Source organism: Pantherophis guttatus, chromosome 1 (genome assembly GCF_059756535.1).
Source record: "Pantherophis guttatus breed Tessera chromosome 1, ASM5975653v1, whole genome shotgun sequence".
NCBI classification, from domain to species: Eukaryota; Metazoa; Chordata; class Lepidosauria; order Squamata; family Colubridae; genus Pantherophis; species Pantherophis guttatus.
Window position 1 is genome coordinate 198,875,970 of NC_142063.1, and position 22,859 is coordinate 198,898,828.

The following is a 22,859-nucleotide window of genomic DNA, read 5'->3' on the forward strand; positions in this document are numbered from 1 at the left end:
AGAAGCAGCTAGGCAGGCCTGAGGAGAGGGGGTTTCAACCAGTACATTGTTCCGGGGCCCATGGAGCTCAAAGGGGGCCCATGAAGGGGAAATTTTTTTTTAAATTTTTTTTTACAAACCCAAATTTTTAAAAAGAAAAATGATATTGGATATATACTTCATACTCTATACTTTGTGTGTATAGCAAAACCACCTTGCAACCTTGTTGACATAACCTTTATTAATCTGAAACTCAGTGAATGGTTATTTATGTACTTTATTGAATTTGGAAGTCCATGTGGATGTCACACACTTAATTTGTGTGGAAATGGTCTTTGGATCTCTGCCGCCCATGTACGGGGGGCGTGCGTGGGGGACTGCACGCACATGGGCGTGGGGGCGCATATTAGTCTTGTTCCAGCACTTAATAATCCTCTCGGCGGCCCTGCAGCTAGAACATGTTAACTTTGCCCAATCAGATAGACAAGCAGAAGCTATAGAGGGCAGATGGTTCCATAAATAACTCGGCCCTATGAGATGGCTGCCCTGACTGGAAAGGGACAACATGCCGTGGCCAACTCGCCACAGCCATCTTGCCGTGGGTCAACTCCATGTGAGATAATGGGTAATAATATCAATGTGATCAATGTGATCTGCCACAGTTTCTTCAACATTATTTCCATTTTTGTGGTAATGGGCAAAAATGAAAATAGTATCAAAGAAACAGTGACGGATAACATCACTGGAATTGTCCTGCAACAAGTTGTCCCATGGTGAGTTAGCCGCAGTGAGACGGCCCCCGCAAGTTGGCTGCGGCGAGTTGTCCCAAACCTGCCATGACAGCCAAGGAATCACCCCGTGCTGGAGGAACAGGCTCACTTCTCAGTTCAGCCCTGAACCTTTCAGCTAAGGAGCACAACATAGCACAGCTTTCTTTCATGACAAAAATGGGCATTCTATGAGGTAACCAGCATTCCTGTGGCCTTGAAGCACTTATTAATTTATATCCCACTTTTACTATTTTTTACAAATAACTCAAGGTGGCAAACATATCCAACACACCTTCCTCCTCCTATTTTCCCCCATAACAACAACCCTGTGAAGTGGGTTGGGCTGAGAAAGGGTGAGTGGCCCAAAGTCACCCAACTGGCTTTCATGGCTAAGGCAGGACTTGAGCACATAATCTCCTGGTTTTTAACCTGGTATCTTAACCACTAGACCAAACTGGGTCTCCAATTAGGCCAGCAGAAGCATTCTAACACACAAACACATACAATAGGCAAGAGTTGGGTGCAAGCAGAGCTAAGTACCAAGAACGAGAATCTTGTGTCCAAGTAAAAGATAATTTCTCTTGTCTAAAGTTTATAAATTTCCACATCTGATGTAAACAGCTTGGTTTAATTTGAGAAGAAAATAAGTGCCTCTTAAGTTTATTGGGATGCTGTTTGATGACAAAGCTGGCCTAGAGCAGGATATAGAGTCTGGGGACTTGAATTTGCTATTCCACAACTGTCATATCTTCCTCTCCAGGAAAGCATGAGGTTCTCTGGATCAGTGATCACCAACTGGTGGTCTATGGACCACTGGTGGTCCGCAAGAAAATTTTGGTGGTCCACAGAAAAATTATTTGCATTTTATATATTGCACTAAATCAGGGGTCCTCAAACTATGGCCCCTGGGCCAGATACATGCAGTAAATGTTTGCGTTGCTGTGGAGAGTCTCCCCCTTCAGGGTCTTTTTGTGTGAGTTGGAGTGGGGCAGAAATTCCAACTTGGGGTCGGCTTCAGCCTCCTGGTGTGGGGCTTTGGGTGAAGGCTGGAGGAAAGTGCCCCTGGTGGCGAAGAGCCGGAGGGCCTTGTTCCAGTGGGACTGCATCATGGCCTGGAACTGGCTGACCATCTCAGCCCACTGAGCCTCCAGGCGCCGGTACCTGGCCTTGCACTCCTGCAGGTCTTCCTTCTGCTTGGAAAGCCTATGCTCTTAGTCCTCAGTGAGGTGCTTCTGCTAAGCCTCCTTCTCACTTTCTGCTTCCTTCTCCAATTTGAACTGAGCTGTTTTGCCAACTCTTTCTCATGGTGGCTGCTTAGCTCCAATAACTGCTTCCTGTTGGGGCACTAAGGAGCCTAGGTGGGCAGGCGAGGAGGGGCTGGGAGAGGAGGGGCGAGTAGAGGCCAGCGAGGCGCCCCTCAACGTGAGTGACATTGAGTTGACCACACCCACCCAATCACATGACCACCTAACCACACCCACCCAACCGATCAATAGGCAGATCATATTAGTGGTCCGTGGGATTTAAAATTATGAATTTAGTGGTTCCTGAGGCCTGAAAAGGTTGGTGACCCCTGCTCTGGATAATGTAGACAATGACTACAGATCTTTCCTTCAAAGGGTGGAATTAGCTGCTGTAACAAGTAGTGAGAAAAGATGCTATCAGAGGCCCCCATAAAGTGTAATATTTTATTTTATTTTATTTATTTTGTCGAGTTCATATTAGATAATATATATAAGCATGAATTGAATACATAAAATCAATACAATTAGTTTAAAAAGAATAGAATAGAATTCTTTTATTGGCCAAGTGTGATTGGACATACAAGGAATTTATCTTTGGTGCATATACTCTCAGTGTACATAAAGAAAAAATAAAATATATTCATCAAGAATCATAAGATACAACACTTAGTGATAGTCATAGGATACTAATAAGCAATCAAATCATACTAGGAAACAATAAAAACAATATAAGTTGTATAGATACAAGCAACATGAATATAAGAAAATAAGTATAAAAAATAAGTATATAAGAAGTAAGTATATAAGTTGAAAGGAGACATCATTTTATGTAATTCAATTTTAAGACCGAAGCTCATTCTTCGTGATTTTTTTTTGTTTATAAAAAAAATCCAGTTGTAATGGGTGAGAGGATTTCTACACATACATGTTTGTAGCCAATTCTCAAACTGAACTTTGTACATGCTCGGGCCTAGAATATGCAAGTGAATGAAGACTAGAGAGAAACCCATAGATTTTGAAGAGGCTACATCATCTCATAAGAGGGAGAGTTTTTGGCAACAGCAAAATAGATTTTAAATACAAAGCAGATGTGTTAAATTCATAAATTCTGCTGGCTTTTTTTTTTTTTTTAAAGAGGCCTGTATTGATCATATAGCTGGGTCCTCCTACTGGCATTCCTTTCGCCACTGTGGGAGCAGAGTGTTGATCTAACAGGACCTCTGACCTGACCCAGCGGGACTCTTCTGATGTTCTTGTGTTCCAGCAAGTTTTCTTCTCCCACACTGTTGACTGATTTTGCCAAGAGCAGCCCAGTAATATTCTGCAAAGATTTACCCCACCCCTCACGCTCTTGAGAGATGTTTTTCTTTCCACACTAAATTTTGAAATGGCGTCTTCATATGCAGACGGGTTCACCAGCATAACCAGGAGCAAAGTTTTCTCTGGACTCAGAGCAAAGAAACCCCCCACGACAGACTCCACAGCAAGTCGCTCAAATTGGGACTCTGCCAAGAAGGGGAAAGTCTTTCCAGAGAGCATTTAAAAGGAGGAAAAAGAGATTCTAGTCCATTCTGTTGATTGAAATAAATGAGATTACGGTTTGGGCATTTTCTCTAGCAATGGTGCCACCCTCAACTTACTTCTCTAATATGGAATGCTGAACAACTTTTATAATTCATAATCATTTAGATGTCAACACTCTGGGGAATCAGGTAGCATACAAATGCTTGTATTAAAATAAATAGGTTATTATCTATTTATCACAGGCTAAGTCAGTGTTATTGCCCAGGGAACCTCTTCCATCAGTCATGCTAAAATGAATGGGACTGTATGGCAACCCCACTACTAGAAAATTGAGTGAAGGAATATGAAAGCTCCTGTATTTGTCAGCTGTTTATTCTTGCAGAAAGAGTAGTTGAATTTGGCAATTCTCCTTCTGGAATATTTAATTCCAGATTCCTCAGGATGCTCCAGAAACAACAATATTATGCTATTGTTCTGATATGTATCCCTTAACCGTTCTTAATGTATAAAAGAATGGCAAACTGCTGCTGAAAATGTTCTTAGAAAGTGTTTTTCTTCACACACTGCTCTTAATTTGCCAAGATTAAGCCAGAATCAGTTTGGAATCAGAATTGCCTGCAAGCATACAGATTATGTTTGCACTGGAACTCAAAGGTTTCTTGGCGCCAAACTTCAGAAGGCACTGACCTGCAACAAAATGGAGATTTAGTTTTCTGGCAGACCCTTGTCTTGTAGAAACATCTGGACCACAGCATTCCATGATGATTAACCGTGCACACCCACTCATCTAAGTTATGGTTTCTAGATTGGATTTTTTTTTTTATTAAGTACCTTCACAGCACTTTTCCCCCCATCCACGGCTGATCTTATCCACTTAATTGCTCTCTATTCCAATATATTTAGCTATGCAAGCCCACCTGCCGTATTACAACCTCTTCCTACCTAGACTTGTCCTAATGCTATGGAAGACTGTTTATTGTATCATAGAGATCCCCAAACCTTTCACCTTCTTGGTATCACCTTGAAAAATGGTGGCCCAACAAGCCAGGATCTGGCTTTCCCAGCCCAATAAGTACTTAGAAGTATTATGATGTTTTGGGCAAGGCGTGATGTTAAAAGCTTTGGAAGAAACCAAAGTATTCCCATGCTATTCCTCAATAAAGGGTCAAAATGTGGTTCTGTCTAACTGCATTCACTTGCCAGAAGGTGAGATTACCCCAATACTTGGAAAGATGAAGAAGTAGTACCGTGGCTTTATTGTCGTCATCTTCTCCTTCTCCTTCTTCATATTCAACGTGTTTATAATTTCATTAATCACACATCAATATTTTTGGATTAAAGACTAGTATTCCACTACAATGAAACATGCTACACAGTTAGAAACAATAACAAAATTTGTTTCTTACAATTATTTTTAAAACCTCTAGTAAAATTGGTGATATGAGTCGGGACATGAATGGGTACCATGAAGGAGATAAGGAGAACCACCAGATTTTTAAAAAGAACAAAGAAAAGGAGTTTTGATCAATTCGGAATTCAGTTGTAAAGGAGGGGTAGCAATAATGGCAGGATCATTGGATGACGCATTCAATTGTCTGATGTATCTGATGACCAAAGTAATAAAACCAGATTCATAAAAATAGAATACTGTATGGGAAAGTAGAATACTATTGGTGGGATCTTGCAAATTTTAGATACTTTCTTTCAGAAGAATCACAAATCTTGCTAGATTAAGCAATCCAGGCCTCAATGAATTGAAGAGATCCCAGAAAAATATGGTTCATTTGTATGACAAATTTGTAGAACTGCTGAACCTTTCTGACAGCTAAGAATCAAGAGCTGAGTACTATGTTTCTGAATTTCTAATTGTTTCGGCCTATTTAGCTTTCAAAACAGCTTATCAACATGTACCAGTATATTTTAAATACAATCATTTATTTTATTGATTCATGCCTTTCTTTTTTTTTTATTGAAAAAGTTTTTCAAATACAAATTTTCCCCCTTCCCCCCCACTCCCTAACCCCCCCTCCCCCTCCCCCCCATGGCTTCTGCAAGATGAAATCCAAATTAATATCACATTATATAATACTTTACCACCCTTTTACATCACCCCCTATGTGCTAAACATTTCTTTCTAACATTATTATTATGTCCCCCGCATACTATACATTTCAAACAACATTCGGCTATGAAACTATATAATAAATCCTAATTTGGCATTTATTCTACTATAATCCACCCCCATATGTATATCTCTTAACACAAATCTTTTAAGTATATTAATATCTAAACATAACATCCCTTTTCCTAAACTAAGCAATCAGTAACATTACCTATCACCTTGTACCATATCAATTTTATTTCACCCACTTTCCTACAGGTCTACCATACATAATATATTTAATATCTTTATTCTTCTGCCCGTATCACTAAAAGATATTTCCATATATAAATAAAACCCTCAAATGACTTTAAATTTGTATTCCATATAATATCTTCTGTAATGTCTTTCAACTAGATTGTTAATTCCATCGATCATGTTAGGGTAACATCAAGTCCTGCTTCCAACAGTATATTCAGTATCTTCAATTACCATCTGCCCCCATCATTAATAAGTATTTCTGTATATGAAAAAAAAAAACCCGAGTGACTTTATATTTATGTTCCATATGATATCTTCTGTAATGTCTTTTGTCTAGATTATTAATTCCGACAACCACGTTAGGGTAACAGCCAGATCATCTGCATGCCCCAATTCCATAGTTCTCTTGCCTTGTAGCTCAACATATACGTAATCCATTTTTCAAAGAGTCCAAAATAGAAAGTTCCAATCTGGTCAATCACAGGCCATCTTCCACATCCCAAAAGCACCAGCACTGCAGAGATCTGTTATTCTTCTCAAAATAGTATAAGTCTGTAATTTGCCTCAGCTATATTTTCATGTATCAGCCTTCTATAAATCCCGCTTAAATAACTGGCATTAATCTGTTGGCTAAAAAAAAATTGTAGTTTAAAATTTTTTAGCTTTGTAGAACCTGCTTCTTCTTTTCTTAACTTGTTGTGGTTTAGATCTCCACCCTGGTTGCCTTTCTAGGACTTGTATATCAGCTGATTGAATTACATGTTGGTCTTTAACTTGATAAGACATCAAATCGAGATCCAAAGCCGCCTCTCTATTTATAGGTAATCCAGCTATAGCCTCTGAAGGAGAATCCAAAAGCGGCTCATCCAAAAAGCCCTCTATAACTTGTCGTTTTTCCATTACCTCCATCTCCATCTGCTTAGCCTGAGTTTCAATCTCTTGTTCATTTTGCTTTTCTTTATCCCCCTCCTGTATTCCTGACATTGATGATATACGTGGAGATGTTGGGCCCATTTTAAAAACCTTGTAGTAAAATTCTTCCGCTTTTTCAACAGTGTTTAATTGATATCTTTCTCCTTGATATCTCAATATTATACCAACTGGAACATCCCACCTAAATGGGATGTTTTGTTTTCTTTAGCTCAGTCACCAAAAATCCAAAATCCTTTCTATCTTTTAACATCTTGGACGGCAGCTCTTTATATATCCAGATCTTCTTTCCATTCATTTCTAGGGTGGAGTTAAAAGACTTTTGCACAATATCATTTCTTATTCCTTTATCAGTAAAATAAACCACTACATCTCTAGGCAATTGTCTTTGCTTTGCCACCCAAGAATTTACTCTGTAGGCCTTATCAATCTTACAAAATACTTCTTCAGAGCTGACCTTTAAGATCACAGCCAGAACTTCAGCAGACATCTTTCTCAAGTCCTCCCTGTTATTTTCCTGTATTCCTCTCATTCTGAACGCAAATTCCATGGTTCTAAATTGCATCATTGTAACTTCATTTTCAATCCTTTGCTTTATATTATCTGCATTGTAAGTCTTGTGATCAGCTTCCTTCATTTTAGACTCTACTTCTGAGCTATTTTCTTGAATCATTGTCAAATCATTTTCAATTCTTTGTATTTTATTATCCAGATTATGAATCTTATAATCAGCTTCCTTCATTTTAGAGTCTATTTCTAAATTAATATCTTTATCCATCTTTAGAATTACTTCTGAAAAGCTTTTCAAAGCTGTTATAATATATCGCTTCAGGTTATCATAATTTTGTTGAACCAACTCTTTAATTTCCTGTCTAAATTTTTCAAGATTCTGGTTCATAATCTCATCATGTCTTGCCAACTCCTCCACAACAAATTCCTTTAAAACTTTAAAACCATTCTTCTGCATCTGCGAGCTCAAAAATTGCTCTTGTGATTTATAAATGGGGGAGCCCCCCCCCCAGCTTGGTTGTCTGGCTTTGTCAGTTTTAACGCCATCCTGCCACCCAAACAGACTCTTTTTAAAGAAAGAAAAAGTCTTTTCTCCACACAATATCAATATCAAGTCTCTAAGAAAGGAAGAAGCATGAAACAGAAATTTTTCTCTTCCCTTGTAGCCAGCACTATTGCTTCAGATACTTTGTAGCAAGTTAAACCATTCAAACGGAAAGACTTTCGCTTTCAGCTTTCTTCTCAAGCCTCAGCCAGCCACCATTTTAAACTTTTTTCCCCCCTTTTCACTCTTTCCTCATTTGTAAAATCAATCATAGGGTTGTTACAAATACTTGTGATTTAGAGTCCCAAATCTGGATTTCTTCCTGCTTATTCGAGCAATCTGTTAGTTTTTGCTAATTAGGTTGGTCACATCGTCTAGCTCTGCAAAGCGCAGAGTTCTCCCGCAGCCCGGAGCAGCGGCAAGCTGGATAGGGAGCCTCATCCTGCTTCCTCCCCAAGAGTAAAAAAAAACTCTGGGGATTTCGCAGAGGGCTCTACCTGCTCTCCCCGGCTCACCTCACATTTCCTTAAGGAAATGGAGTTTTTCGAGCCGCCTCTCAGCTGTGAAGGCGGCTCTTTACGGGCGGCGGGGGTGGCGGTCCCAAAAGACCGTCTAGTGACGATGGAAGCCAAACCGGAAGCCGATTCATGTCTTTCTTAAACTTTATAATGCACGTGTCTTTCAGTCTGATCAATGAAGGTGAAACATCTGCCAGAAAGTAGATTCAACTATGTCCTTGATAATATATTTGGGTTAGTAATGTACATGAAAGAGAGATCAGATATTTTCCTTCTAGAAGGAAGTACTTTTCTAAGTTCTGTTCACTCTCCTTGGTATAAATGGAAAGGCTTTAAACTATTTAAGAAATGAATGCTGAAGCATTTCAGTTTTGCTTGCTCAAACATGCTAAGGCACATAAAATAAAACCAGTCAATGAATCTTGACAACTGCAGAGAATCTCTTAATGGGACAAAAGGAATTTTAAAATGGGTGGGAGGGACCTACAGTGAAGTTTATATACTTTTTAAAATAGTATCAGTACTGTTTTAATTCAAATGCAAAGTAAACAAGATCTTCAATGTCATTGGATTGGATTTGTAACAGTTTATACTACAGATCTTTAAAAGCATTAAATCATTGTATTGAAACAATTATGTGATTTTTAAAAAGTATCATTTTGACATTCATAGGATGGTGCTATGTTCACAGCACCAAAGAGGACAGTGAATTTCTAGATCAGAAATTTCACTACCCCTAAATTTCATTTATCTTGGGGCATTTGTTTTCTTTCTTTCAGGCTTACTGTACAGCGCTGTTGTGAGATTATATTGGGAAATAACATTCTCCCACACTTCTTTTAGAAAGAGTAAAAAGAAATGTGCACGAGTAACAAACAAACCAAGGATATTATTGTTAGGATCGATTGTCCTAGAGTCTAGACAATGAGCCCTCCAGCTATTAAGGTGCTAAGCCTGCTTGAAGCAATCCTGATGCAGTTTAATTTCCTCATCAACATTTATTGCAACAGGAAAAATGAGGCAACGGAACAGCAAAGCTGATAACCTCAAATGGACCATAGTTAGAAAAAGGCTCTTTATGTGGATTTCAGGCACTAATGGTTCGATTCTTTAATCTGTGTCTTGTGGAAATCTATTCACTTAAGCATACGGCATAATTTCTTCAAAAGAAGTTTTGAATATGCAAAGCGATTTATCAGACAAGACACAGGGAAAAAAAGATGTGCAAAAACACATTTTACAGAAGGAAAGTATTTATTTTCCATTATACTATTAAATAAAAACAGGACTATGAAGAGCTAAACAGACAAAGGACCATAAAACAGATTTCTGTCATTGTGATGGAGAAACTTCAAATCAGTCAATTATATGCCAAGGAAACAGAACTCAGAATGATTCCTTATGATTCAAGCTATGGAGCTATCCTTGACTGCCATGCATCCTGAATTTTGCTTATTTCAGCGTCCCTAAAAATCTCAGACTTCTTAATTAGTTCAGGAATTGCTTTCAAATCTTCAGCAAAGTCTACTTGTTCATTACACGTGACACATGTAAAAGGGATACGGTAGCACCAGAGGAAGGCACAGATTTTCTTGCCTTATTTTTTACCTTTTTCCTTTCACCCTGTTTTTGGATCTCTCCCTCTCTCTCAACCCTGGCTTGGCATATTTCAGGAGTGAAACATTAAGGACTATTTGGTGACTGTGGTTGAATTGGGTCTGTCTGCACAATGCTGTAGCACTTCTCATAAAACCAGTCTCAAGGGAAGTTTTTTTCTTTAAGTAAGCAATTCTTCATCAGACGTGAATCCTGCCAAGCCTCATTCAGATCACGATGTGGGATTTGGTGGGGACTTCTCTAGAAGAGGGCTCTGAACTACCAAGTAGGACTCTTGCATCTGGGAACCGGGTGATCCTGGCCTTGGAGACATCTTTCTTCCTCCTGCATGCTCAGCGCACTATTTCAGTTCTTTCAGTCACCCTTTGACTTCGGTTTGGATGTGGCAGTGCTGACTCATAGCACCGCTGAGGGTTCCTGCAGAGAAGTCATGTCTAACCACTCCACAAATGAAGTTTTTGCTGGCTGTTAGCGTTGCTTGGCTGTCTCCAGTCCACATCATTGCCCATTCTGAAACAGGAAGTCCCAAGCTGCTCTTAGCTCTATTTATGCAATCTTTTGATTGTGTTTTACGCCTACATTTTCAGTTCAGGCTGGAGCATCAAACTGGTTGAAATGCATTCTTCCTACTCCGTGTCTGAATCTGGTGAGCCAAGATATACTTTCGTGGTGGCCACCCTGGGCTGAGGTTTCTTCTTGTTAGCATGTGTTGCCCTCTTCATTCTAAATAATAAAAATAAAAATAATTAAAACCATTTTATTTTCATAATGCAGATGTCTTAACACTTCATTGTTTCTAGAAATTTGGAGAACCTCCACTACTGGAAATGTTAAAATGATCTTGATGACTTTTCCCCATTATTCATCAGATTAAGAGATATCCATCTGCCCTGAGGGAAGTGATATTTAGTAAAACAATGAGCTCTGTAGGAGTTAAAATTTAAATCCACAGGACAGATTGATATTCCATGCAGAAGTTATAACCCACAATGTAGGTCATCTTGAAATGCTTCCCTTAAGCGATGGCTTCCAACAAAGCAAGATGTGCAAACATTCAGAATGGAAACTTGCCTTCAATTGAGTGGGGTGGATTCTTTTTTCAACACCTTGATACTCTAGGGTATTTAGCATTCCATTCTCACGAATACAGCATATATCGAATTACGAAAGATATGTGCCTTATGATGCCTTGATTTTATATTAGAGGTGTATCTATTTACAAATTCAACATGCTTCTTCCAGTTACAAGGCTAGCAGAGATTCAAAACATAATAACATTGTTGTCATAACAGGACATCTGCAATAGCTCCTTGGAGATTGCTTGCCTAGCCAATAAGCCACCTCCTGATTTGGGGCAATCCTATCCTATATAGCAATAGGAATAGCACTTAGACTTATATACCGTTTTACAGTATTTTACAGCCCTCTCTAAGCGGTTTACAGAGTCAGCATATTGCCCGCAACAATCTGGGTGCTCATGTTACCCACCTTGGAAGGATGGAAGGCTGGGTCACCCTTGAGCCTGGTGAGATTTGAACTGCCAAATTGCAGGTAGCCGGCAGTCAGCAGAAGTAGCCTGCAATATTGCACTCTAACCACTGCGCCACCATGGCTCATACATATATAAATTTAATAAAGCCGTGTTCCCTATGTTTCTGTGAAGTGCTCAGCACACAGAGCCTATAGGCACATCAAGCCCTGTTCAAAAGAAATTTCTGAAGACTTCTATAAAAAGGTATAAATGCCTAAGGGTCTAGAAAAAATAGAAAAGCTATTTCTAAAAGTCTAGTTTCCATTGTTCTATACCAGTGATGGCGAACATTTTTGGCACTGAGTGCCAAAACCTAGCTCCGGAAACCCGAAGACCAGCTAGCTGGCACGCGCATGCCTGTTTTTCGGCCATTTATCGGGCCATTTTCCAGTGCTCTGGCACCTACGAACACCAGCTGGCCGGCATGCTGGAAACCAGAAGAGAAGCTGGTGGTGGCACGCATGCCCACAGAGAGGATTCTGCATGCCACCTCTGGCACGCGTGCCATAGGTTCGCCATCACGGTTCTATACTATATTTGGAAGCAAAGTCTTGAGCTGGAGAAGATTAGATACAATAGCTAATCTTTCCAAGAGTGGTCACTGGGTCAAAACCTCTGCAAGAGTGCAGGGTTAAATTGTCTACAATATTACAGCAAATCCCAGAAGAACACGATGGATCTGTTGATCTCCCTGGCCTTAGGTAACTTCAGTCATCATGACTGAAAAACAGTGAAGTTCAAGGAAGTTCAAATGGAGTTCATGGGAGAAAAGAAGCCATTGATTGCTTCTAAAATGAACACTGATGCTCATTTCAAGTTTATTAAAAAGCACCTGGATAATCGTTTATAGGAATATTCTATGGAAAGATGAGTCAAAGGTAGAATTTGGAGCCTAAGTGGTTGTTAACGTTAGAAATTTCCTAAATGCTAATAAGTTTAAGCCTTTTGCCGTGGCGGAATAGGATAAATTTCTTACACAGCAATATAAGAGTACGTTCTGTGATCAGTTACGGAATCTAAAGGCTGTACCTTTTCCCAATGACACATTGTTTATTGGATAACTTGAATGAATGAAACAAGAATCTGGTTTGCTATGATTTGTTCAACTCCATCACAAACACTCATAAGAAGCAACCAGTGACACAAAATTTTAAAAAATCATAAAATTGAGATGCTGGTTGTTTATTCGGGGAGCAGCAGTAGAAAAAGAAAACTCTTAAGCAATATGAAGTTAAATAGCACCATCTGTTACACACAACTGAACTTTAAGCAGCCTAAGTGTTAACCGCAAGCACAGCCAAATAGCGCTCTGGATCTTGAATTGTGAGATTAGCTTTCTCAGAAATGAAAAAGTCAATAACTGAAACTGAAGTTTAAATCATCTTAATGTTTTTTACTACAAAGATCAACACAGAAGTCTTGAAGTTCCTCAAAGATTAAAGAATTTATCACGGAACATTTCTAATTAATGAAAGCTTATGTCATAATAAATTAGTTATTTCTAAACTACAGTAAGACGAACATTGCTCCAGCTTCAGAAATTTTTATTTTGAGCCAAGATATATTGAATTAAAAGAACTATGCAGTCTTTTCTTCAGCCTAAAGGACCCTCATCGATTTCCAAACTATCAAAGGACCCCATTTTATTTTATATAATTATTTCTACAGCTCTTATCATTCAAGTTACATCCTATCTTTCCATCTAAGCAGGATAATCAAGACAGCTTACAATATTCTAACAATAAAACTGGAAAATAAGGAAAAATAAATTAAGAGTTACTCAAAAACAGAGCTGCTATAACACCTCAAATCATTTTTTTTAAAGTCCAAAAGCTCTGTATTCCTTATTCATAGTTCTAACAATAGAAAATTGTAAACTAAGTTGAGTTTTGCATGGAGGAATGCATTCCTTAGTTTACAGTATTGGAGAAAGCTCACTTCTGCCTATGTGACAGATGGGCCTTGAACAGTAGAGACAATTTAAACAAGTTTCTCCTCAGTATTTTAAATGTCCAGGTAAATCCATAATGCGGAATTAGATAATTCAGAGTGGATATGGACTCCTGAGTCACTAGAGGACCTGTAAGTATCAGCCTGGCTGATGGAATCCACAGCAGATGAAGATTCGGATAAGAAAGACCATTACAATAGCCTAAAGATTGGAAAGGTGGCAGGATAAAGACAATCAGACTACTAACAGTAAAAATACTTTCATAGGAAGAATAGGTTTCTACCTCACTCTTCACCATATTCGAGTGTGTGTGTTGGACATGTTGTCTTTTTTTCAACAGTTTAGTGGTTTTTCTACTTTGATTTCTAAAAATAATAGATATTGTTATAGCACAACAATTATTTTAGGTTTTTCATACTTCCAAATACTAACCAGGTTTGAGACTGCTTAAGTTTTTGAGATCAGACAAGGTTGGATAAATGCCACCACCTAGCTAGACCGAAGAATAAATCTTCCATTATAAAAGAACAGTGCTAATTTTCTTATATCTTGGAAAATATTGATTTTGTTTTTGTGATGAAGTCGACATTTAATCAAATCAGTTCTTTAGAAATAAGCACAATATATTGGAATCTACAAAAATAAAGTAGCAAGATTTTTTTTAAAAAAAAATAGATATCATACTACTACTACCATCTATGTACTTACAATTAAGTGACATGTGGAAAGAAATTAGGGCATGGGGTAGTGGTGAAATTAGCCCTTAATATAAATATAATTTGCCTTTAGACCTTAGAACAATGATGGCTAACCTTTTCCGAACCAAGTGCCCAAAGTGCGCGCATGTGCCTGGGAACACTCAAAATGCAATGCGTGTGCACCTCCCATGCATGCACCCCACTCTCCGCACATATGTGTGCACCCCTCACACACTCCAACCCCTAAGCATGCATGCGTGGCCCCCCCCATGCTCCAACCCCGTGCATGCACCCCCTGCATGCGCTCTAGTGCATGCGTGCACGGCCACCCCGCATGTTCCCCGCCCTCTGCACATGCAGAGACCCGATGACCAGCTGGCTGGTGGGAAGCACACGCGCATGTACAGCATAACTGAACTGGGGCGATGGCTCACGTGCCCACAGAGAGTGAGCTGCGTGCCACCTGTGGCACGCGTACCATAGGTTTGCCATCATGGACCCTCAACTTCCATTATAATTTAACTTTGCTGCTGATTCCAGCCAATCGTTATTTTTAGAAAGTTGATTTTATTCAAAGTTAACTTTACCCCCACATACTCCTGGAGTGAAGGAGACAGCTGCTTTGACATTATTAAATTTTGTATTCACATCTTGGTTATATAAAAAGTGCATGCTGTGGGGCGTGTGGAAAGAGCACTTACAACTTTTTTAGAGTGTCTTGTTTTTCCTGTTGAGTCAGGGAAATCTGGCATTTTCTATCTTCAGCTGAACCTTGAAAATATTCAGACACCTTGGTGAATAGATTCTCCTCCTATCCAAAAAAACAAAACAAAAAAGACCCTAATACTAGTGTTTGAAATATAAATCCATTATTTTATTTTACTTAATCCAAATGTTACACAATACTGGTGCTCTTCATTATAGTTTCAAATGCCAACAAGCCAAATCTGAAGAGAAACATGCTTGATTCTGTGAAACGCTTTCTGCACCGCTAGCAATACTCTTTGGCTGTACATTTTTTTCAGCTATTAAACTGAACCACAAATAAATATGGTCTATAAACCTGACTCCAGTCATACTAAGAAATTGTTGGGAAATACTTGGGGCCTGCATGGCTCACATTATGACATTTATCAAAAGTCTGTAAAACAGTCAGCAGCATACTTCACCAATTATTATTAAAGAAATTGGATGGCGTGGTAAATGACTCTCTTAATATTCCCATTATCACCTAGGGGATGTTGTAAGTTACCTTCAGATTCATATTTCATGCTAAGATTAACTGAACAGTGGAAAAATACGTCTAGAGGTATTGCATCCATCATCTTATGCCAGAAGTTTTCCATTTGCATTTCTATCTTTAAATATCCCATACAATATATGGTTGTGAAAACATTGTTAACCACTATACACACTCTCCATACACACATCTGGCACACGCACATCAGGGGAACAAAAAATGGCCAACGCCAAGGGCCCCTTATTCACCCCTCACTTGTGGATGGTAATTGCCCAAGATGAGATTTCAATGGCGTTCAATACCATGATTAAGGCATGTAAACTAAAACCAGATCATGAGGATAATCCACGAGGGTTAAGGGATTCCATTTTAACTACAATTTAATCTATGGTTTGGGGTTTTAAACCTAATCATACCATGCCTAAGAATAGTGTGTCAGCCAGGTAAATCTATCTCTGCATCTGAAGTACACATGAACAGTACATACTGTAAATATCAATGTTTGTTACATTTCACTGAGAAGAAGCAAAATAGGTTGCCATTAATGCATTTTCTGACATTCTGGTTTCTGTTTATATGCTCTACTATTCTATTAGTTCTCTGAGCATTTCAAGATCATTCTCTTAGCCCAATATTCTCATGCTTGAACTAAGGGGGAGGCAGGGAGCAAATCAATACATAATATAATCAACTGAATGCATTTTTTAGAACTCAACAAAAAGCGAACATAGCATCTGTGGTAACAGGTGGTACAAATGCAACAAACACGTTTGAAGGTATCACACCAAGAGCACATTCAATAGTTTTTATGTGGATCATGGTTCCTCAGATCTGAATAACTACTCAGCTAAGTCTGTACAACTGGAAGCAGAAGTCTGAGAATGGCCTTAATATTTTTCACTAAATTTCAGTTGTGATATACAGTATGGCAAACCCACTTTTGAAACTTATGGCCCATTGGTGTGGCTTTCCCCAAGACAGTTAACCCATAACTGAAACATATTACTTAAAATTTAAGTAGTCTACATAACTACATGTGAAAAACACCTGAGTGCCATATAAGTGGGTTTTTGTTTTTGTTTTGTATTATATTTTAATGCAATTTTAGAGAGGGCTCTGAATTCAACTGCAATAATTGTAGAGGCAAGAGACAATGTTTTATCTTTTTCATGTAATCCATTTTCATAAACAAAACTGTTCCTTTTCTCAAGATGTTTTTTCCTACTAAAGAAAGATTGGGTTTTTGTTTTGTTTTTGCATTTGAATGGGGGAGAAAAGCCTCAGGATTTATTTTGACCATAAATTAAGCCTGTAGGAAAGGGATGACATATCTATCTTCCCCTGGTGTTCCATTCAAAGTTTAGAGAAGGCTTCTCTCACAAGGAAAACTCTGTTGGGATATTTCCTGTGTCTCTCCCACGGTCCTAGTAACATGACTAAGACTCTTCAAGGACACTTGATAAAGCTTATAATTTCACCTGCTGCCTCCATCTGCTTTGAAATTAATTGTTTGTGGCTGAAACTGGCTGTGTTAAGAAAAATAACTGCCCGTTTTTCAAAAAGTGGCAAAAAGGAGTTAATGTTTTGCAAAATAACAAATTTTTATGTGAAACACTTCCCAACATGTCCTACAAGTACAGTAGATTTTCCCCTTGGAACCACACCCTGCCTGTGTTATATTTTGAGAACTGAACAATTAATGTGAGGAATGTGAGTCATTCTTTGAATGACACTGTGAGAACTAAAGAGTCTCATTTTTTAAAAAGAGGGATATAAATTGCCTGAAAAATAGAATGATTCCATAATAAAGACAACAATTAAGCAGAATAGACATTTCATATAATACCCATTATGGTATTAACAATGATATTTTCATAATTAAAGAACTGGGAGATCAGGGAGGCAGAGAGGAATGGTTACAGAGTTAAGGGGATTTGTTTTGAGAATACAGTTGCTTATTTCCTGTGGGAATGACATGGCTTGCAAAAAAGAAAGACAATATAACACGAGTTCTTATCCTGCTGAGTAAACCCAAATTCTTTTACTTATCTAATTTCTCTCTCTCTCTCTCTCTCTCTCTCTCTCTCTCTCTCTCTCTCTCTCTCTCACACACACACACACACACACACACACACACACACCATACCATACTGTACACAGAGTAGATACAAATATAAAAAAAAGGCTTATAAGCATTATATGAAAGCGGAATATTAATGATTGGGAAGAGTAAGGTTGTAAAAGAGGTGATTGTTTTGGTACCATCTCTACTTTATCCTCTTAGTAGATGATCTATGCAGAAAGGTAGATTAAGATCATGTGATCCTAACAGTTCTGGGTTTCTCAGTGACCAAGATAGCATTCTAGATCATTTGGCAGACTTAGGCTTGAGAGGCACTGAGTATTGAACAGAAAAGCAGAGGGAATATCCCATGAATAGAATAATAAAAATAAAATAGAATAATAACATTGTCACTTTGAATGTACACTAAGCAGCATACATGAAAGTGAAATTTTGTTACATACAACTCTCAAAGGGTTACCACCTCCAATATACTCTACGTAATATAACAGAATAAATAAATAAATAAATAAATAAATAAATAAATAAATACATACATACATACATACATACATACATACACACACAGAGTCTAGTTCAGATACCTGTACATTGCGAGTTTACCAGACGGATGGCATAGGGAACAAAGCTATTACAGAATCTGGTAGTCCTGCTAGAAATACTTCGAAAACCTCCTCTCTGAGGTGAGCCACAGAAACAGGCCATAAAGTGGGTGTATGGGGTCTCTAACAATGCTTTGAGCTCTAAGCACATAGCGCTTAGAACAGTGGTTCCCAACGTTTTTTGGCCATGCCCCACTTGAGCATTTAAAAAATCCTGATGCCCCCCCTGGGGTGAAATGTAAAATTTGTTACTACCGGTTCTGTGGGCATGGCTTGGTGGGGGGGATAATATGACTGGGGTGGGCGTGGCCAACTTTTTTTTTTAACTTTTCAAAACATTTTTTCTAATGCTTTGAAAAGCCTCTGCCGATCAGGCAACTCAGCTGGGATCATCAGAAAGGCTTTTTTAAGAATACCTCTCTGCCGATCAGCAACTCAGCTGGGATCATCAGAAAGGCTTTTTTAAGAATACCTCTCTGCCGATCAGCAACTCAGCTGGGATCATCAGAGACTTTTCAAAGCATTTTTTTTTACCACCTCTTCAGCCAAGAGGTTGCAGAAAAAAATGCTTTGAAAAGCCTCTGACAATCCCAGCTGAGCTGCGTGATCATCAGAGGCTTTTTTTTTTTACTTTTAAAAGCATTTTTTCATCGGAAGAGGTTGTAGAAAAAATGCTTTTAAAAGTTAAAAAAAAAAGCCTCTGATGATCGTGCGGCTCAGCTGGCCATGGTGGGGGGGGCGCAGGGATTTTTGCTACCGGTTCTCCGAACCACTTGCCGCCATCGCTACCGGATCGGGTGATCCGGTCCGAACCAGAAGCATTTCACCCCTGCCCCCCCCTCCGTGACATATAATTCTTACTATTCAAAAAGTGAACGCCTACTCACAGGAGGAAGCCTAAAAGGCCATTAACCTGGTTTAAACAAGGTTCCAATTGCCACCATTAAAAATCAACCCCCCCCTTGGGGTGTGGGCCCCACATTGGGAACCACTGGCTTAGAAGCAGCATCCTGAATACCAGAAAGTGAGCTTTCTACGATCTTCTCGGCTGTCCTTACCACTCGTAATTATATTGTAAGTATTTCCCTGATCAGTTCTTCCACCTTACCATACAATCAGAGATACTGTAGTCAATCAAGAAAAGAAGGGTGTTTCCAGAAAATTAGTTTATGATTTAAGGAATATATTTGTTTCTCAAATAAATGAAACTTAAAATGCACCACCTGCCCAAAGCAGGACAAAGAGATTCAATTTCTTCCATTTTTTTTCAGAGTTTCCCTCAATTTGGAGAGTCCCATAGAAAGCAGTAGCACAAATATCATAGATGCTGATCGGAAAAGGGCCAGTCACTTTACTGATGACGAATGACATCTCCCCCCTGCTTACACTACACTGTGTTTCCAATATAACCACGTCATCTAGAGGTTCACACGGCCTTCAAAGAAGAGAACCATCTGATCAATCTCAAGAGTGCCAAAATCTCTTCTTGTTCTCAGAATCTCGCATTCACCTCTTGACGTTGCTCGGGAATTTTTGCTGAAATGCTATAGCTATGCTGCAAAATAGAAGATAAATTTCAGATCTCAAGAGCTACCAGACTCGCGCCACTCCTTTTCCATCAGATTGAATATTGTTTTCCCTTCGCTGGAATAGATTCATTGGCAGGCAGAAAGAGGGCTGTGTACTTACTTTCCTTACTTTGAAACAGTTTGAAATTCTAAGGAGGATTTCCATGGTTGGGCTTGCACTTCTTAAGCAGGGAGCATCTTGAGAATTCAATAATTGAACAATGGATTCCGTTGTGTCCGTTTGCACATATCTCTGTTTGTCCTCAACACACATGCTGGGTTCGAAATTAGCATGATATTTTGGGGAGCAGAACAAAAGGAAGTTGTTTTGCATAAGCATGCATCTGCTTTCATAATGGTTGAGGGAGCTTTATTGCTCTTTCTGCATATTCTGTAAAAATCTCTCACTGGAACAAGGCAAAGAACCTCTGAGCTTAAAAAATACAGAACATTTACCACAGAGGTTGAAAGGTAAAAAAAGAACTGGATCTTGGTAAAGGAATAGTAAGCATAAGAAAAACCTTATCTGGAAACCTACAGAGGTGGTCTAAACCATAAGTGCATCAGATATCAGAATATAATTTCATAATCACAATATTTACATCAACATGTTGGCTGAGGGATTCTGGGAGTTGAGATCCACACATCTTCAAGTTGGCAAGATTGAGAAATGCTGATTCACACAATGTGATTACGCTGTCAGGATGATGCATATGCCATCATCATTTGGTTGACCATTCAGCCAGTTTAAAGAAATCCTTCTGGAGCTGTTCACAATTCAATTCAATAAAATTGGCGTACAGGCACCTGTTAAAGCAGGGGTGTCAAACTCGATTTCATTGAGGGCCGCATCAAGATTGTGTTTGACCTTGGGAGGTGGGGGGGGGAGCAGGAGGCTGTGGCTAGCTTGATGTTACTCATTGAGGATCCATTTTTGGATACAACCATCTGGCCTCCTGCAGCCCTCTGCCAGCAAAAGTGGAGCTTGGGGAGGCTGCGCAAGGCCCGCCCGGACTCCATTTTCAGCCGCGATAGCCTCCTGCAGTCCTCTGCTACAGGCCTTGAGTTTGACACCCCTATGTTAAAGGAATCATGAAACATTCTTCCTACTGCTTTCCATCTCAAATATTTTGTTTAGCAATATAACCAGCAAATATGTACACACTGATATGTAAGAAGTTGGTTTTTAAAAACTATGGTTTGTCACACAAGTTACAGTATATTGACTGGGTTCCTAGACTAAGTATTCTCCCTCCCACTGCCTCTTTGCCTGTATGCCACCCAATCCTTGTGATCTTTCTTATTTGGCATAGATTGTCCCATGTTATAACAAGACTGGGACCATTCGTTTCAGAATCACCTAAATCTTAATTTTGTACCAATGAAGTCAGATCTTAGAGCAATATGAGTTTAAGAGGTATCAGAATGTTCCACATGCCATTTTACAGTCCTTTGTTATAAGGACTTGTTATAAACATTGTTATTTTAAAACTATAATTCAAAATAGAAAAGCCTGTTTGTTAATCTAATTATGGTAGCATGAATAATAACTGTCGTGACTTCAAAGGTCAGGAGTACTTATTCTTTTTTAACTTTTGATTTTTAACAAGACATCTGTATAGTTGAAAATTCTTTCTTTTGTCAGCAATGTTTTGTTTCTCAGTTATTTATTTATTGATGTGATAATGAGCCTTTGGGGAATTGTTCTTTATTTATGCTTTGAGAGTTTTTGTTGATATTTTTATTAGTTAAGTAATAAGAGGTTGTTTTCCTATTTCTTATTTGTGTTTCATAGTGTTTAATTATTTAAAGAATACACGGGAATATGAAAAAAATACATGAATGTCTCTAGTTTTGTTGATACCTTGTACAAATATTTATTTTATTTTTAATTTTTGCATTTGCAGCACTTCTGAGGATTACTACTGCTTGAAATATATTGGGTTTTGAGTTATTTTTCTCTCTTGAGTATTAGAAATCCCAATAATTTTGTGTTATCCATCCATTTAATAAATACAATATTCTCTTCATCGTTCATCCCAACTTATTAATAAGATATTGAAGGGAAGAGTACCTAGAATCCTGTATCACCTTTCTCCAATTCAATGGAGAATAATTCATATTCAATTCACATACTTCTTTATGCCATCAAGCCCATGCTCAATTAACTTGTTAATCAGCATATCATGGCATATTTTGTGAAAAGATTTGCTTGACATCAAGATGTATTATTCCTGTAGCATTTCCATAATCTATTACATTGCCTAATTTTAAAAAAATGAGATAAGGTTAGCCTGTCAAGAATCATTCTTGATAGATCTAAGCTAACATCTGGTAACTGACACATTATTAACCAAGTCCTTACAAATTGATTTCTTTAGCATCTGCTCTCATATCTTTCCAGGTACTACATCTCTCTGAGACTAACTCTGTAGCTTGCCGAACTGTCCTATTTTTCCCTACCTGGGAAAACAGGAAAAGAATTGATATCCTCCAATCACCTGGCATGCCAATTAGTTAATTAATTAATTAGTTAATTGATCGCCCTGCAGCCCAAGGGACTCGCAGAAGTCTTCTCCAGCACCATAGTTCAAAAACTTCAATTCTTTGGTGCTCAGCCTTTCTTATGGTCCAACTTTAACAGCCATACATTGCAACTGGGAAAAACATAGCCTTGACTATACACACTTTTGTTGGCAGGGAGATGTCTCTGCTTTTTAGAATGCTGTCTAGATTTGCCATAGCTTTCCTCCCCAGAAGCAAACATCTTTTAATTTCTTGGCTGCAGTCCCCATCTGTATACTCCTTCTCAATGGATTAGTTGAATCCTTTACCTTTACTATAGATTTGTTTTATACCTGTAGTAGCTGAACTACAAACTACCATTGACTCTTCTCTTTACCTTTTTGGAGGACACAGTGATATCTTCTGTATTTGTTAGATCACCAGTTTCTCTTCTACTCTACAATATCTTTTATTTTTTCTGTTTCAATGGTAGGAACCCAAAAATGTTTGAGTTCCAGAAGTATAGAATATTCCCTAGGTGTCTTGTTTTCAGTTATTATTCTCATCTACTGAGCTTGTTTATTCTATCTGATTTCTTATAGTTATAGTTAGTTTGGCTAGTTTCTACTTTAAAAAAACTTCCTTACTTTGAACTGAGAAATTGTTGTTCTTTCCCATCAGTT

At 38.5% G+C, this 22,859-nt stretch overlaps 1 protein-coding gene across 7 annotated transcripts in view; it reads right to left on the reverse strand.

Annotated features, from left to right (window-relative positions):
* Positions 1-9,616: 9,616 nt before the first annotated feature.
* SLX4IP (SLX4 interacting protein) overlaps positions 9,617-22,859 on the reverse strand; it is a 101,478-nt gene continuing 88,235 nt past the window's right edge. For 2 of the 7 annotated variants that reach the window (XM_087882301.1, XM_087882297.1), the window contains 2 exons: positions 14,880-14,989; positions 9,617-10,721 (listed from right to left, as the gene is read on the reverse strand). In XM_087882301.1, the coding sequence (XP_087738427.1) occupies positions 10,625-10,721; positions 14,880-14,989 (207 nt within the window). In that variant the 3' untranslated portion in view covers positions 9,617-10,624. Of the gene's footprint in view, positions 10,722-13,763; positions 13,846-13,912; positions 13,974-14,879; positions 14,990-22,859 lie in introns of those variants that run through there. The other 5 variants (XR_015731271.1, XR_015731272.1, XM_087882298.1 and 2 more) reach the window with 5 other exon arrangements.